At 41.0% G+C, this 18,626-nt stretch overlaps 1 protein-coding gene across 1 annotated transcript in view; it reads left to right on the top strand.

Annotated features, from left to right (window-relative positions):
* Nucleotides 1–15,792, top strand: part of LOC135563559 (zinc finger protein 572-like) — a 34,467-nt gene extending 18,675 nt beyond the window's left edge. Inside the window, exon 2 of the mRNA XM_065006354.1 lies at nt 12,291–15,792. Within this exon, the coding sequence (XP_064862426.1) occupies nt 12,291–13,357 (1,067 nt within the window). The 3' untranslated portion in view covers nt 13,358–15,792. The remainder of the gene's footprint in view (nt 1–12,290) is intronic.
* The last annotated feature ends 2,834 nt before the right edge of the window (nt 15,793–18,626 follow it).

Here is an 18,626-nt window from a genome sequence, read left to right as displayed (position 1 = left end):
ACCAAAAATTCTGAAGTTTCCATCCCCAACTACAACCGTCAAAATGAGAGGAGTTGCAATCTACTGCAGAGATTACCTACAAAGTTCTGTCATACTTTCCAGGTCTAAACCCAAACAGTTTGAGCTTCTAATTTTAAATATTAATCTCTCCAGAAATAAGTCTCTCTCTGTTGCCACCTGTTACAGACCCCCCTCAGCTCCCAGCTGTGCCCTGGACACCATATGTCAATTGATTGCCCCCCATCTATCTTCAGAGTTTGTTCTGTTAGGTGACCTAAACTGGGATATGATTAACACCCCGGCCGTCCTACAATCTAAGCTAGATGCCCTCAATCTCACACACATTATCAAGGAACCCACCAGGTACAACCCTAGATCCGTACACATGGGCACCCTCATAGATATTATCCTGACCAACTTGCCCTCCAAATACACCTCTGCTGTTTTCAATCAGGATCTCTGCGATCACTGCCTCATTGCCTGCATCCGTTATGGGTCCGCGGTCAAACGACCACCACTCATCACTGTCAAGCGCTCCCTAAAACACTTCTGCAAGCAGGCCTTTCTAGTCGACCTGGCCTGGGTATCCTGGAAGGATATTGACCTCATCCCGTCAATAGAGGATGCCTGGTTGTTCTATAAAAGTAATTTCCTCACCACCTTAAATAAGCATGCCCCTTTCACGAAATGTGTAACTAAGAACAGATATAGCCCTTGATTCACTCCAGACCTGACTGCCCTCGACCAGCACAAAAACATCCTGTGGCGTACTGCACTAGCATCGAATAATCCCCGCGATATGCAACTTTTCAGAGAAGTCAGGAACCAATACACACAGTCAGTTAGGAAAGCAAAGGCTAGCTTTTTCAAACAGAAATTTGCATCCTGTAGCTCTAACTCCAAAAACATTCTCCTTCTGGAAGAGTTGCAAAAGCTGGACCCGTACAAATCAGTTGGGCTAGACCCTCTGGACCCTCTCTTTCTAAAATTATCCGCCGCCATTGTGGCAACCCCTATTACTAGTCTGTTCAACCTCTCTTTTGTCTCTTTCGAGATTCCTAAAGATTGGAACGCTTCCGCGGTCATCCCCCTCTTCAAAGGGAGTGACACTCTAGACCCAAACTGTTACAGACCTATATCCATCCTGCCCTGCCTTTCTAAAGTATTTGAAAGCCAAGTTAACAAACAGATCACTGACCATTTTGAATCTCACTGTATCTTCTCCGCTGTGCAATCCGGTTTCCGAGCTGGTCATAGGTGCACCTCAGCCACACTCAAGGTACTAAATGATATCATAACCGCCATCGATAAAAGACAGTACTGTGCAGCAGTCTTCATCGACCTGGCCAAGGCTTTCGACTCTGTCAATCACCGTATTCTTATCGGCAGACTCAACAGCCTTGGTTTCTCAAATGACTGACTCGCCTGGTTCACCAACTACTTCTCAGATTGAGTTCAGTGTGTCAAATCGGAGGGCCTGTTGTCCGGACGTCTGGCAGTCTCTATGGGGGTACCACAGGGTTCAATTCTCAGACCGACTCTTTTCTCTGTATATACCAACGATGTTGCTCTTGCTGTGGGTGATTTGTTGATCCACCTCTATGCAGGCGACACCATTCTGTATACTTCTGTCCCTTCTTTGTACACTGTGTTAACAAACCTCCACACGTGCTTCAGTGCCATATAACTTCTTCTGTGGCCTCCAACTGCTCTTAAACGCAAGTAAAACTAAATGCATGCTCTTCAACCGCTCGCTGCCTGCACCTGCCCGCCTCACTACTCTGGACGGTTCTGACTTAGAATATGTGGACAACTACAAATACATAGGTATCTGGTTAGACTGTAAACTCTCCTTCCAGACTCATATTAATCATCTCCAATCCAAAATTAAATCTAGAATCGGCTTCCTATTTCGCAACAAAGCCTCCTTCACTCACTGTATACATCAATAATGTTGCTCTTGCTGCGGGTGATTACTTGATCCACCTCTACGCAGACGACACCATTCTGTATACATCTGGACCTTCTTTGGACACTGTGTTAACAAACCTCCAAACGAGCTTCAATGCCATTCAATGCAATACCAAAATCCTTCTGTTGGCACCAACTGCTCTTAAACGCTAGTCAAATTAAATGCATGCTCTTCAACCGATCTTGCCTGCACCCGCCGCCTAACTAGCATCACTACTCTGGACGATTCTGACTTAGGTATTTGTTGTTGTCCACATATTCTAAGTGTCTGGTTAGACTGTAAACTCTCATTCCAGACTCATATTAAGCATCTCTAACCCAAAATTAAGTCTAGAATTGGCATCCTATTTCGCAACAAAGCCTCCTTCACTCACGCTGCCAAACATACCCTCGAAAATAATTAGCATTTCGGCGTTACACAAACCGCACAATAAAATAGAAAACTTTCATTACCTTTCACCATCTACTTTGTTGGCACTCCTAGATGTCCCATAAACACTATTTGGGTCTTTATTTCGATTAAATCGGTCCATATAAAGCCTAGATATCGTTATATGTAGACTGTGTGATAAACGAAAAAAACATTGTTTCAAAACGTAACGTCATTTTTTAAAATTCAAAAAGTTGACGATAAACTTTCACAAAACACTTCGAAATACATTTGTAATGCAACTTTAGGTATTAGTAAACGTTAATATGCGATAAAATTCATCAGGAGGCGATGTAAAGATCATTAGCTGTCCGTCTGGAAAAATGTCCGGCTAGAAACTCAACGAAAATATCCGGTCCTAGACCATAGGAGATACGGTGCCCTGCATGTGTTTGACCAAGAAAAAACTCGAAGGGAAATGACAAGACTCTAGACACCGTGTGGAAGCTGTAGGTACTGCAACCTCAGTCAATTAATTGTGGTTCACCTTTATCAATGGGTTCAAGTAGCGCATGGATATATTTTCCCATTTTCAGTGATCAGTTTTTCCTGTGCTTTTCGATGTAAATGCCGTTCTGGTAAAGCCACAGCAGTGATTTAACCAGTTTTATAAACATCTGAGTGTTTTCTATCCACACAGACTAAGCAAATGCATATACTATATTCCTGGCATGAGTAGCAGGGCGCTGAAATGTTGCGCGATTTTTAACAGAATGTTCAAAAAAGTAGAGGGTCGACTTAAGAGGTTAACAACACTGTCATCTCAGATTTTCAAAAATATGCTTCTCAACCATAGCAAAACTAGCATTTGTGTAACAGTATTGATAGCTAGCATTAGCATTTAGCGTTAGCATCAGCAGGCAACATTTTCACAAAAACCAGAAAAACATTCAAATAAATAATTTACCTTTGAAGAACTTTGGATGTTTTCAATGAGGAGACTCTCAGTTAGATAGCAAATGTTCCGTTTTTCCTGAAAGATTATTTGTGCAGGAGAAATCGGTCCGTTTTCTGCGTCATGTTTGGCTACCAAAAAAAAACGAAAATTCAGTTATAAAAACGCAGAACTTTTTCCAAAATAACTCCATAATATCGACTGAAACATGGCAAACGTTGTTTAGAATCAATCCTCAAGGTGTTTTTCTACATGTCTCTTCGATGATATATCGTTCCTGGAAGTGTGCTTTCCCCTCTGAATCGCATGGGAAAATGCTTGCAGCTGAGAATTACGCACCAATTTAGACAAAGGACACCGGGCGGACCCCTGGCAAATGTAGTCTCTTATGGCCAATCTTCCAATGATATGCCTACAAATACGTCACAATGCTGCAGACATCTTGGACGAACGGCAGAGAGCCTAAGCTCGTTCATGGCACATTCACAAGCCATATAAGGAGACGATGGAAAAACAGAGCCTCAAAAATTCTGCTCATTTCCTGTTTGAGGTTTCATCTTGGTTTCGCCTGTAGCATGAGTTCTGTGGCACTCACAGATAATATCTTTACAGTTTTGAAAACGTCAGTGTTTTCTTTCCAAAGCTGCCAATTATATGCATAGTCGAGCATCTTTTCGTGACAAAATATTGCGCTTAAAACGGGAATGTTTTTTTATCCAATAATGAAATAGCGCCCTATAGCTTCAACCGGTTAATGCAACCGCTGTGTCAGATTTTAAAAATCTTTACGGAAAAAGCAAATCATGCAATAATCTCAGACAGCGCTCAGAAAAAGAAAAAAAATATCCGAAGTCAACAGAAATCAGGAATAACATTATAAATATTCCCTTACCTTTGATGATCTTCATCAGAATGCACTCCCAGGAATCCTAGTTCCACAATAAATGCTTGATTTGTTCGATAATGTCCATTATTTATTTATGTCCAAGTAGCTACTTTTGTTATTGCGTTAGGTACACATATCCAAACGCTCGTGCAGGTCAGGCATAACGTCGGACAAAAACTTCCAAAAGTTTATATTACAGAAACATTTCAAACTAAGTATCGAATCATGTTTTTATCATAAATCTTCAATAACTTTCCAACCTTTGTGTGTAGAGAAGCAATGGAATGCAGGTCGCTATTATGTGAAATGCGCGTGACCAGGAAATGGCTCTCTGCCAGAAACCTGACTCATTCAGCTGTTATTCAGCCCCCACATCACAGTAGAAGCCTCATTCAAGTTTCTAGAGACGGTTGACATCTAGTGGAAGCCATAGGAAGTGCAACTTCATCCATATCCCACTGTGAATTAATTAGGGTCTGGGTTGAAAATCGACCAACCTCAGATTTCTCACTTCCTGTTTGATTTCTTCTCAGGTTTTTGCCTGCCATATGAGTTATGTTATACTCACAGACATCATTCAAACAGTTTTAGAAACTTCCGAGTGTTTTCTATCCAATACCAATAATAATATGCATGTATTAGCAACTGGGACTGAGGAGCAGGCCGTTTACTCTGGGCACCTCTGGACACCTTTCATCCAAGCTACTCAATACTGCCCCTGCAGCCATAAGAAGTTTTAAGCATGCTGTTTGATCAAATAATGAAGACACACAAATGATTTGAGGGAGCCAGAGATCAAGATAACCTAACCAGAAGGAGAACAATTCTGCCGTTATGCTCCTGAAGTTTCCTGTAGTGGGCTACACCAGCGGTCGGCAACCTTTTCCATTTGGAGTGCCAAGTTATCTTACCATTTCTACCACTCTGCGTGCCAGTAAGGATTTTCATATGCATATTTTCGTGGAACAGTTTAATTTAATTTATAATAGTATCTCAAATTAATTGTCTGTGATTAATATACATTCTATCTAAATTAAAATTATACAAATATAAAAGTAACTTTTATTGCCATTGCCAACTATGTAAAAATTGCCTACATAAAGCCAAAAAAAAAACATTGCATCCTGCAGGTAGAAAATAGCCTAAATATCACATTTTCTGCACATGGGCCTGTCTACAACGATCTTGAAACATTGTATCAACTTGGTCCTCCGAAACTTAAAATATTATAGGCCCTCATAAAATATTAACATAAAATATTCTAGGCCCTCAGTTTCCATGCACCAGTGAGTTCTGGACAGACACAGCTGTCGGCTATTTGTGCAAAGGATAAGAAGTAATCAGGTATTTTATGACATTTCCACTGGATCAGAGCATGACTTTTTTCCCTTTCATGCCGAGTGGTTATCGAAAGGGTGAGAGCTGGAAATGTTTTACGAAAATACTTTGAAGAGCTATTGTCATACGCAATTGATTTTGATTATACTTTGTTTACTTGCTGTTTGAGGTGAAGAAAAATGTTTTGGAGAAGCTCCACAACTCATTAGTGGTGGTGCGTTAACTTGTTGAGGACGTGGTACCGAAGTGGGGACCACAATCAGCAGAAATGCTCAAGAGCGCCACCATAGAGGTTGATAAACCTCAAACTTTCATTAAAATTGACATACAATATACTGAATTAAAGCTACACTCGTTGTGAATCTATCGACCAAGTCAGATTTGTAAAATGCTTTTCGGGGAAAGCATGAGAAGCTATTATCTGATACCATGCACCCTCAAAATACTGCACCGTCACCTAAAACTACAGATTTTGCGTTAGCCGTCGCAAACGAAAACGCTGAAATAAAATATAAAACATTCATTACCTTTGACGAGCTTCTTTCTTGGCACTCCTAGATGTCCCATAAACATCATTTAGGGTCTTTTTTCGATTAAATCGGTCCATATATAGCCTAGATATCGAACTACGACTCCGTCGCGAGTAAAGAAAAAAAATTAGCATTTCATAACGTAACGTAATTTTTTTAAATTCAAAAAGTCGACGATAAACTTTCACAAAACACTTCGAAATACTTTTGTAATGCAACTTTAGGTATTAGTACACGTTAATAAGCGATAAAATTCCTCAGGAGGCGATGTGGAATGATTAGCTTGTCTGTGGAGAAATTGCTGTCTTGAAAAGGTCGAACCAAAATCTGGGCGGGGACAGTAGGAAAGGAGTTCCCTTGTTTCGGTTAGACCAAGAATCAATTGCGCAACAAATGACGTGACTCTAGACAACCTGGGGAAGCTGTAGCCAATGAAAACTCTATGTAATTCTGTTCGCTTTTAACAATTGCCTGTAGTCGCGGAAGAATATATTTTTCCATTTTCAGTGAACAGATTTTCATGCACTATTCGATGAAACGCACGTTCTGTAAATGCCACAGGCGTGATTTAAACAGTTTTGGAAACGTCTGAGTGTTTTCTATCCACACACACTAATCATATGCATATACTATATTCCTGGCATGAATAGCAGGGCGCTGAAATGTTGCGCGATTTTTAATAAAAAGCTGCGAAAATCTGCTTGAATTCTGAACTTCCCTAAGAGGTTTTAAGACAATCAGAAATACTATCAGACATCCCCAAATGGGCACATTTATAGGCCTACATTTGTGTGCAAACCAGGTAGACTAGTCCTACTTCTATATGCGTAATTAAGTGTGCGCCCTTACTCTGGACCATTACACCGGATAATCGCAGCTAGCTAGCTGCCACAGAGTTGCCCATCTCCTGGCCTGCTCAGTGGAACCTATGATCACTCAGCTACACAGCTGATGCCTCCCAGACTCTTCACTAAGATTACTAGAAGCCACGACATCACCGGATTCCTGCCGTAAGCTCTGGACCTTTGGCTACAGTGGCTAACACCCTTGTCCCGAAGCTTGCACCAGTTAGCCTCGAGCCAGGCGCATCTAGTAGTAAAGACTACCATATAGGCTTCCCTGGTTCATATTTTGCTGTTCACTGGACCCTATGATCACTTGGCTATGTAGCTGATGCCTGCTGGACTGTTCATTAATCACGGTACTCCATTTTGTTTATCTGTCGGTCCCAGCCTCAACTCAGGCCCTGTGTGTAGTTAACTGACCCTCTCTGCCCATTCATCTCCATTTTACCTGTTGTTGTTGTTGTCTTAGCTGATTAACTGTTGTCTTACCCTGTTGTTGTCTTAGCTAGCTCTCCCAATCAACACCTGCGATTGCTTTATGCCTCGCTTTATGTCTGTCTAATGTCAATATTCCTTGTATACTGTTGTTTAGGGTTGTTATCATTGTTTTATTTTACTGCAGAGCCCCAAGTCCCACTCAACATGCCTCAGAGAACTCTTTTGTCCCACCTCCCACACATGCAGTGACCTCACCTAGCATTACTGGTGCCTCCAGAGATGCAACCTCTCTTATCGTCACTCAATGCCTAGGTTTACCTCTACTGTATCCGCACTCTACCATACCCCTGTCTCTACATTATGCCTTGAGTCTATCCTACCACCCCCAGAAATCTGCTCCTTTTACTTTCTGTTCCCGATGCACTAGACAACCAGTTCTGATAGCCTTTAGCCGTACCCTCATCCTACTCCTCTGTTCCTCTGGTGATGTAGAGGTTAACCCAGGCCCTGTGTGTCCCCAGGTGTCTTGGTTTCATGCATGTTAACATCAGAAGCCTCCTCCTTAAGTTTGTTTTACTCACTGCTTTAGCACACTCCGCCAACCTTGGTGTCCTTGTCGTGTCTGAATCCTGGCTTTGGAAGGCCACCACAAATTCTGAAGTTTCCATCCCCAACTACAACCGTCAAAATGAGAGGAGTTGCAATCTACTGCAGAGATTACCTACAAAGTTCTGTCATACTTTCCAGGTCTAAACCCAAACAGTTTGAGCTTCTAATTTTAAATATTAATCTCTCCAGAAATAAGTCTCTCTCTGTTGCCACCTGTTACAGACCCCCCTCAGCTCCCAGCTGTGCCCTGGACACCATATGTCAATTGATTGCCCCCCATCTATCTTCAGAGTTTGTTCTGTTAGGTGACCTAAACTGGGATATGATTAACACCCCGGCCGTCCTACAATCTAAGCTAGATGCCCTCAATCTCACACACATTATCAAGGAACCCACCAGGTACAACCCTAGATCCGTACACATGGGCACCCTCATAGATATTATCCTGACCAACTTGCCCTCCAAATACACCTCTGCTGTTTTCAATCAGGATCTCTGCGATCACTGCCTCATTGCCTGCATCCGTTATGGGTCCGCGGTCAAACGACCACCACTCATCACTGTCAAGCGCTCCCTAAAACACTTCTGCAAGCAGGCCTTTCTAGTCGACCTGGCCTGGGTATCCTGGAAGGATATTGACCTCATCCCGTCAATAGAGGATGCCTGGTTGTTCTATAAAAGTAATTTCCTCACCACCTTAAATAAGCATGCCCCTTTCACGAAATGTGTAACTAAGAACAGATATAGCCCTTGATTCACTCCAGACCTGACTGCCTCGACCAGCACAAAAACATCCTGTGGCGTACTGCACTAGCATCGAATAATCCCCGCGATATGCAACTTTTCAGAGAAGTCAGGAACCAATACACACAGTCAGTTAGGAAAGCAAAGGCTAGCTTTTTCAAACAGAAATTTGCATCCTGTAGCTCTAACTCCAAAAACATTCTCCTTCTGGAAGAGTTGCAAAAGCTGGACCCGTACAAATCAGTTGGGCTAGACCCTCTGGACCCTCTCTTTCTAAAATTATCCGCCGCCATTGTGGCAACCCCTATTACTAGTCTGTTCAACCTCTCTTTTGTCTCTTTCGAGATTCCTAAAGATTGAACGCTTCCGCGGTCATCCCCTCTTCAAAGGGAGTGACACTCTAGACCCAAACTGTTACAGACCTATATCCATCCTGCCCTGCCTTTCTAAAGTATTTGAAAGCCAAGTTAACAAACAGATCACTGACCATTTTGAATCTCACTGTATCTTCTCCGCTGTGCAATCCGGTTTCGAGCTGGTCATAGGTGCACCTCAGCCACACTCAAGGTACTAAATGATATCATAACCGCCATCGATAAAAGACAGTACTGTGCAGCAGTCTTCATCGACCTGGCCAAGGCTTTCGACTCTGTCAATCACCGTATTCTTATCGGCAGACTCAACAGCCTTGGTTTCTCAAATGACTGACTCGCCTGGTTCACCAACTACTTCTCAGATTGAGTTCAGTGTGTCAAATCGGAGGGCCTGTTGTCCGGACGTCTGGCAGTCTCTATGGGGGTACCACAGGGTTCAATTCTCAGACCGACTCTTTTCTCTGTATATACCAACGATGTTGCTCTTGCTGTGGGTGATTTGTTGATCCACCTCTATGCAGGCGACACCATTCTGTATACTTCTGTCCCTTCTTTGTACACTGTGTTAACAAACCTCCACACGTGCTTCAGTGCCATATAACTTCTTCTGTGGCCTCCAACTGCTCTTAAACGCCAGTAAAACTAAATGCATGCTCTTCAACCGCTCGCTGCCTGCACCTGCCCGCCTCACTACTCTGGACGGTTCTGACTTAGAATATGTGGACAACTACAAATACATAGGTATCTGGTTAGACTGTAAACTCTCCTTCCAGACTCATATTAATCATCTCCAATCCAAAATTAAATCTAGAATCGGCTTCCTATTTCGCAACAAAGCCTCCTTCACTCACTGTATACATCAATAATGTTGCTCTTGCTGCGGGTGATTACTTGATCCACCTCTACGCAGACGACACCATTCTGTATACATCTGGACCTTCTTTGGACACTGTGTTAACAAACCTCCAAACGAGCTTCAATGCCATTCAATGCAATACCAAAATCCTTCTGTTGGCACCAACTGCTCTTAAACGCTAGTCAAATTAAATGCATGCTCTTCAACCGATCTTGCCTGCACCCGCCGCCTAACTAGCATCACTACTCTGGACGATTCTGACTTAGGTATTTGTTGTTGTCCACATATTCTAAGTGTCTGGTTAGACTGTAAACTCTCATTCCAGACTCATATTAAGCATCTCTAACCCAAAATTAAGTCTAGAATTGGCATCCTATTTCGCAACAAAGCCTCCTTCACTCACGCTGCCAAACATACCCTCGTAAAACTGACTATCCTACCGATCCTTGACTTCGGTGATGTCATTTTCAAAATAGCCTCCAACACTCTACTCAATAAACTGGATGCAGTCTATCACAGTGCCATCGGTTTTGTCACTAAAGCCCCATATACCACCCACCACTGCGACCTGTATGCTCTCGTCGGCTGGCCCTCGCTACATATTCGTCGCCAAACCCACTGGCTCCAGGTCATCTATAAGTCTTTGCTAGGCCGCCATAACTCGGCTCACTGGTCACCGTAACAACACCCACCCATAGCACACGCTTCAGGAGGAATATCTCACTGGTCATCCCCAAAGCCAACACCTACTTTGGCCGCCTTTCCTTCCAGCTTTCTGCTGCCAATGACTGGAACGAATTGCAAAAATCGCTGAAGTTGTAGACTCATAAATCCCTTACTAACTTTAAGCATCAGCTATCTGAGCAGTGGATCGCTGCAGCTGTACACAGCCCATCTGTAAATAGCCCATCCAACTGCCTACCTCATCTCCATGTTTTTATTTTTTTTGCACCCCAATATTTCTACTTGCACATCATCATCTGCACATCTATCACTCCAGTGTTAATTTGCCAAATTGTAATTACTTCACTACTATGGCCTATTTATTGCCTTTCCTCCTTACTCCATTTGCACACTGTATATTGATTTTCCTATTGTGTTATTGACTGTACGTTTGTTTATCCCATGTGTAACTGTTTTTTTTTGTCGCACTGCTTTGTAAATGAGAACTTGTTCTCGACTGGCCTACCTGGTTAAATAAGGGTGAAATACAAAATAAAATCTTAACTTTATTGACAACCCCCAAATGGAGACTGTCATTAACTGGGTTCTTTAACCTTTTAGGGATAGGGGGCAGCATTTTCACTTTGGATGAATTGGGTGCCCATAGTGAACTGCCTCCTACTCTGTCCCAGATGCTAATATATGCATATTATTATTACTATTGGATAGAAAACAGTTTGAAGTTTCTAAAACTGTTTGAATTATGTCTGTGAGTATAACAGAACTCATAGGGCAGGCAAACTTCCAAACAGGAAGTGGAAATTCTGGGGCTGGTTGATTTTCAACTCATTGATTCTCTACTTAGTTTGACCAGTTTATTCGACCTGGAATATATCTTTTTGAAGTTTTCGTCCGAGTTCGCCTGGACCAGCGCCAGCTTTTGGACATGTGAACTAAACGTGCTAGCTAAAGTAGCTAATTGGCCACTAGTAATGGACATTATGGAACAAAACAACGATTTATTGTGGAACTAGGATTCCTTGCACTGTATTCTGATGAAGGATCATCAAAGGTAAGGGAATATTTATGATGTAATTTCGTATTTCTGTTGACTCCAACTTGGCGGAGAAATATATTTACGTCTGAGCGCCGTCTCAGATTATTGCATGGTATGCTTTTTTCATAACGTTTAAAAAAAATCTGACACAGCGGTTGCATTAAGAACCAGTATATCTTTAATTATATGTAAAACTTTTCTTTCGTCAAAGTTTATGATGAGTATTTCTGTTATTTGACGTGGCTTTACTCGCCATTTTTGCTCCAGGCAGATCTAGTACATCCATAACTATCAGTTTCCTCATTAGCAGGGAGGAGTTCCTGCAATCAAATCGCCCTCGTGCCCCAATTTTAGCAAACACAGAAAGGGGCCTATATTGGAGGCCAAAAGTTGTCTGGCACACTGTTTAGGGTTTCAACAACATGAATATCTTATTTCTATCCTACAATCATCGATGTTACTACTAATGTGAAAACAAGACAACCTATGACTATTCTTGCTCATTTTAAGACAATTGTCAAATAATTTTAACATTCATTACAGACATTACAATTGTTGTATAACATCATGGCTACGCTGTTGGCATCAACTTGTACAGGGGATTACCGCTGTTGTGGGCCTTTAATCATCTGTCTGACTTTGTTGTTCACACAGGAGAGAGACGGGACTATCGTGGATCCTCTGGGAAGCCTCAACAATCTTATGATGCTGAAGAGGCAGAGAAGAGTCTCTCCAGATCAGAACACCTCAACAAACACCTGCAGAGATCCACAGGGAGGAGAACTCATTGCTGTTCTGACTGTGGGAAGAGATTCACGTCATCAGGCATTAAAATGCACCAGAGAACACACACAGGAGAGAAATCGTATAGCTGTGTTCAATGTGGGAAGAGTTTTGGTGGTTCTGGCTCCCTGACAGTGCACCAGAGAACACACACAGGAGAGAACCCTTTCAGCTGTGGTCATTGTGGGAAGGGATGCACTACATCTGGCCATCTAACTATACACCAGAGAACACACACAGGAGAGAAATCTTATAGCTGTGGTCAATGTGGTAAGAGTTTTGGTCAATCTGGAGAGCTCACAGTGCACCAGAGAACACACACAGGAGAGAAACCTTATATCTGTGTTCAATGTGGGAAGAATTTTGGTCGATCTGGCTCTCTGACAGTGCACCAGAGAACACACACAGGAGAGAAACCTTACTGCTGTGATCAATGTGGGAAGAGATGTACTACATCTGGCAATCTAACTCTACACCAGAGAGCACATACAGGAGAGAAACCTTATACCTGTGGTGAATGTGGGAAGAGTTTTGCTGCATCTAGCACTCTGACTCAACACCAGAGAACACACACAGGAGAGAAACCTTACAGCTGTGTTCAATGTGGGAAGAGTTTTGCTGCATCTAGCACTCTGACTCTACACCAGAGAACACACACAGGAGAGAAATCCTACAGCTGTGTTCAATGTGGGAAGAGTTTTAGTCAATCTTGCCATCTGACTCTACACCAGAGAACACACACTGGAGAGAAACCGTATAGCTGTAATCAATGTGGGAAGAGCTTTACTCAGCTAAACAGCCTGATTTTGCACCAGAGAACACACACAGGAGAGAAACCTTACAGTTGTGTTCAATGTGGGAAGAGTTTTCGTCAATCTTGCCATCTGACTCTACACCAGAGAACGCACACAGGAGAGAACTCATCAGAAAATACATGAAGGAGTTGTTTCATGATATCAATGAAACAATTTCACAATGTAGAATGTTTTTAAACATTGTATTTGGAGTATTTTAAGGTATTTCACAATGTAGAATCCTAAACGTTTGCCCCCTGTTCTATTGATTTCACCATGATATGGATATTAGCATTGGGAAAAATCCAGGCTCTGAATTGAAAGAGTACTATTTATGTGATTTTAACAAAAAGTGACTAACACAAAAAGAGCTGTGTTACACTTCCCGTGTTGGTGACCCCCTTGAATCAAAATGTAACACTTCAAAATGTAGCTAGCTGTTTTCTACAAGTTGTCCTCTAACCAGTGATGTACACATTATTCTCTGATTCTGTGTGGTTTTTGAGCTGTTAGTTTTGACAGGACGTGCAACCTCATCTCCCTCTCGGCACAATTGATTTCAACATGATATCGTTGAGTGATGACAAATAAGTGTTGTGTTCCTTTGTTTAGCGACATCTAAATTTAAATGCATCACTCCAAAATGTAGTTGACTGTCTTCTGCAGGTTGTCCTATAATCAGTGAGGTAAAAGATATCTCCCATTTCAATGTGTTCTTTTAGTTGTGTTAGTTTCAACAGCACGTACAACCTGATTTCCCCCCTAATCGATATCAGTGATTTATTGCCACTTGTCAAAACAAGTGTTTCTGATGCTTGTGCCGTTTTATAAGGAGCTTGTTTAAAAAATACAAGTAATGTATTTATTGTGGCAGATGTTTGTGTACATAGCACATTTTATGTTTAGGTTTTCAATATATCACAAACTGCGTATTGGTTATTGATTTGAACACGTTAAAACTGTGTTTTTACTTTGGGGCTATCCCACCTAGCAAAATGTAATTGAAAAGAAGACTATGCCTGACGTCCAATATTTGTTCGGTTGTAGTTGAAAATATGTATTTTGGGGTTATTTTTTAAAATTACTTTAAAACAACGTAATTTCAACGTACTTTCAGTAGCCGAGTGGTTAGAGCGTTTGGCAGTAACCGAAAGGTTGCTGGATCGAATCCCCGAGCTGATAAACATTTTGAAAGGTGGATCTCTCTTCTGGCTCTTCACTGACTCCTTCCATCAGCTTCTCCCAGGATGACTTGCTCCTGGGTGGTGGGGGGCATTGGACAGAATTCCAAACTGGCAATGCTCTGTTGGCGCTCTCGGTTCACTTCCCAAATCCCATCCAAAATATGTTGTTCTCCCCCCAGTTAACCCACTGTTCCTAGGCTGTCACTGTCGATAAGAAGTTGTTCATAACTGACTTGCCTAGTTAAATAAAAAGTGGACTAGAGTTCTATTAGCTAGTGAGTTTTTGGGTTCTATTAAAAAAAAAAATACTAATGTATATTATTATTTCGATTTTTTTTTGTTGCTGTGTTCAATTGTTGCCAGCCAGCAGACACCATGTTTATATTGTAGAAGGTGAAGCATTGTAGTTGATTATAATGTGAAATGGAAGTTGTTTTCTGTTGGTGGTGAGCAAACTCGTCCATCAAAAATATAGGATATATTTGTTGTCTTAAAGGGGAATGTTTTACAGGCTTTGGTTTTTCCATTTATGTTGTGAGGTTGAACTTTTGCTCATTAGCATGTAGGACACACTGATTGGTGTCACCTCGTTAGTCAGTATGTGTTACACCTGTGCTGGCTTGTCCATCTCGTTAGTGGGAAGGTGTTTCACCTGAGCTGGTTCCAGGTTCTATTTAAGAGTGTCTGGCCCAGTGCTCCAGTTGTCTTGATAGATGTGGAGAGTCAACACCTTTAGTTGCGTCCCGTTTTTAAGTTTGTTGTTTTTTAAATTTTGTTTGTCGCTTCTTGGGCAGATTTAGGGGGTCTCATGGTGGGTGTCTTTTAGGTCCCCGTTGTTGTTACTAGTCAACTTTCAGTGGACATTGAGAGCAAAATTGCAAGCTTATGTTATAATATTTTTATTGTATCAAATGGTTGTTTTATGCAACAGAATAGAGAGTTCTTAGAACTATGGTGTCTGTGTGTTCTACTGAGGATGGGCCCCTGGGTGAAAACACTGACAGGAGATTTACAATGTATTTTAGGCGATAAAACCTAAAGAGACCGCATTCCAGAGCATGAGTTTCTGTTCGATATGGTACCAGGGAGAGATGACCCCAGGGCCAGACCCTGGTCTCTACACAGAGGACTGTTTTTACAGCAGATGCTGTCTGCTGTGAATTATAAGTATATTTCATACAAGTCTTAACCTTGTGACCTGTTCTATACATCTATTGTTTGTCATGTAGATTGAAAGGGGTGTATCTTGGCTGTAAAATAGTTTTGTCTCGTGGCTCTCAATGAATCATCATCATCGTAGAGCACTCAATTGATTCACTTTATATGTGTGCGTTGTATTGCCCTGATCCCATATGAAGTATATAAAGATTTAGTTTAAGAATAACTCTGACTTGATATGTTTGTTTCTCTTCATTTTATATTAGAGAAATTAACCACCACATTTGGCAATGGGGATATGCATCTTGACTTGGTGACCGCTCCTGACGACCTGGGTAAATCGTGCACGGGGGATCCCTCAAACTTGCAATCTCAGGGAGACCACACTTTGGGAACGGAGCAGATGAACCGACCTTTGATCTGAGAGGCAGCGAGCGAACCCCTTATCATGGTTCCTCAAAGAACCTTTTGGGGTTCATTTTTTAAACTCCCTGTCCACCCTCACTCCATTATAAAAACATATTTTAATAATAACAATATTGATTTAAATAAATATTTATTTATTTAATGGCACCACAAATGTGAATTAATATTTACAAAACAATTTACCAAACACAACGCATTACAAAATTGCAACATTTCTGCAGACATGTCACACCATAATAAATAATACATTTACTTTGTTTAGTGCTTTTCATGACATTTAAATATTTTTTAAATAATGATGTACAATATAAACAACATACATTAAAAATGAATCATAGGTAAACTAACAATATTGTAGACTTGATGCTAAATACAGATTTGTCAGCTTTAGTGTGTATATCATATTCACTTAGTTATGTTCGGAAGTTTGCCATCTTTATGACCGGCCCTGTTAACTTCACCCCAACTTCTCTTCTCCCCAGAACACAGTAACTTAAGAACATAAGTGTTTTTATGAAATTTTGGGGAAAATTAATGGAAAATAAAAAATCCAGCCGTAGCAGAGACCCAAGTCCCATGGGGACGTCCTCGGGGGCGTGGATGTTCTCCTCCCCATCAAAGGCCAGCGGGATTTCACTCTAATGGTGAAATGGATTTCCACCGATGTGCAGTAAAGGAATGAAGAGCGGTGAAATCTGTCAACAAAAGTAAGAAAAGATTAATACACATTCAAAGAACATAACAAATGTTCAGCTGTAGTTTTATATAAGCATGCACACCTATGTTTATGAAGAAACAGATGATTGGTGCATAGGCATACCTTGTCACAGACATAAAGGCCACTCGGGTCCTCATTGAAGAGGTTGGGCAAGAGCAGGATCGCTGCTGTGGTCTCCAGTCCAAGTAAAGTAAAGCAATGATCTTACTACACTTGATAATTTTATTACAAAATACATTAGAGAAAGGGAAGGAATAAGAGCAAATCCCTATTTTGTATTGTGCTTCAAGGACAGTCAAAATAGCAGAATGATGTCCTCACCCCTGCCTCGCCTCTCTACCTCTGATAGTCCTTCAATTCTCTTTTTGTCTATATCCATTCCATGGACTTGATTCATTTCTGAGAAGATCTGAAAAGATAATTTGCAAACATTTGTATGCTAATAGATGTCCGTTTGTTTTGACTGCTATGAAAGTTGAATGTACACTTCAAATGCAGCTGTCCTACAACAGATCTGTACCTTCTTGATCCCAATTGCATTGTGTCCATGTTCTGTCCTATAAGAATATCAAAGGAAGAGAAAATGTGTCAAAGAATCGTCTTACAAGCATTAAAAGATATATATTAAAACAATATTGAAAGATAAATGGCATCAACATACAATTGAATGTAAAATAGAAGAACATATTGGAGAAAGCACTAACCAATAGAGTACTGCCACACAGTAACAGTACTGCCATACAGGCCCAATATCACATTTCAAAATATCTTTGTACACAAATTGTTCAATATTTTATCAGGCTGACTTGAAAGATTATACTCAACATTTTGCTGCGTGGCAATACTGTGTTTGGATTCTGAAGGGCATTTATACAAAAGAGGTAGTCTAGACACTGTATTAATACAATTATGTATTTCAATCCCATCTTCAGCTACCATCTAAGATATTAATTTTCCTCCACATGGGGGCAGACATGTAACGTTTCCAAAATGGGATAGTATTGTCCTTGTAACGTTTCCAAAATGGGATAGTATTGTCCTTGTAACAATTCCAAAATGGGATAGTATTGTACATGTAACGTTTCCAAAAAGGGATAGTATTGTACATGTAACGTCTCCAAAATGGGATAGTATTGTACATGTAACGTCTCCAAAATGGGATAGTATTGTACATGTAACGTTTCCAAAATGGGATAGTATTGTACGTGTGACGTTTCCAAAATGGGATAGTATTGTACATGTAATGTTTCCAAAATGGGATAGCATTGTCCATGTAACGTTATGCCCCCTTCTGTGTTAATAGTATTGCATGCTGTAGCAGGCTATATAAAGACGAAGACCATTGACGATTCAGTTCGTTGTAACATCTCGTCTGGAAAGGTCACCATCCTTAGTTAACGTTAGCTAGTTCATTCTCACAAAAGTGAGAACTGCTCTAGATTGGAAACGTACGAGTGTAAAACTATGTTGGCTTTATGGAAACGATATACAATATATGTGAAAGAATATAGTTGAGGGAAGTAATCCAAACCTAGTTGTGCCTAGTTAGGACATAACGTTACTGTACTGTAGCTCATACAACGCCGACGGTCAAACCCGGCTTTCTAATATTTACGGTAATTAACTATAGTAACGTTATGGAAGATATTCACAGAAAACCATCATTGTCTTCGTTATTCATTATTATTATGTTATATTATTATTATATAAATTATTTCGATACATATTCAGAGCCAAACAAGCAGTTCTCACTTTTGTGAGAATGAACTAGCTAACGTTAAATAAGGATGGTGACCTTTCCAGACGAGATGTTACAACGAACTGAATCGTCAATGGTCTTCGTCTTTATATAGCCTGCTACAGCATGCAATACTATTAACCCAGAAGGGGGCATAACGTTACATGGACAATGCTATCCCATTTTGGA

The sequence above is a fragment of the Oncorhynchus nerka genome, linkage group LG21, assembly GCF_034236695.1.
Source record: "Oncorhynchus nerka isolate Pitt River linkage group LG21, Oner_Uvic_2.0, whole genome shotgun sequence".
Lineage (NCBI taxonomy): Eukaryota > Metazoa > Chordata > Actinopteri > Salmoniformes > Salmonidae > Oncorhynchus > Oncorhynchus nerka.
This window is presented reverse-complemented; position numbering and strand designations above follow the sequence as displayed.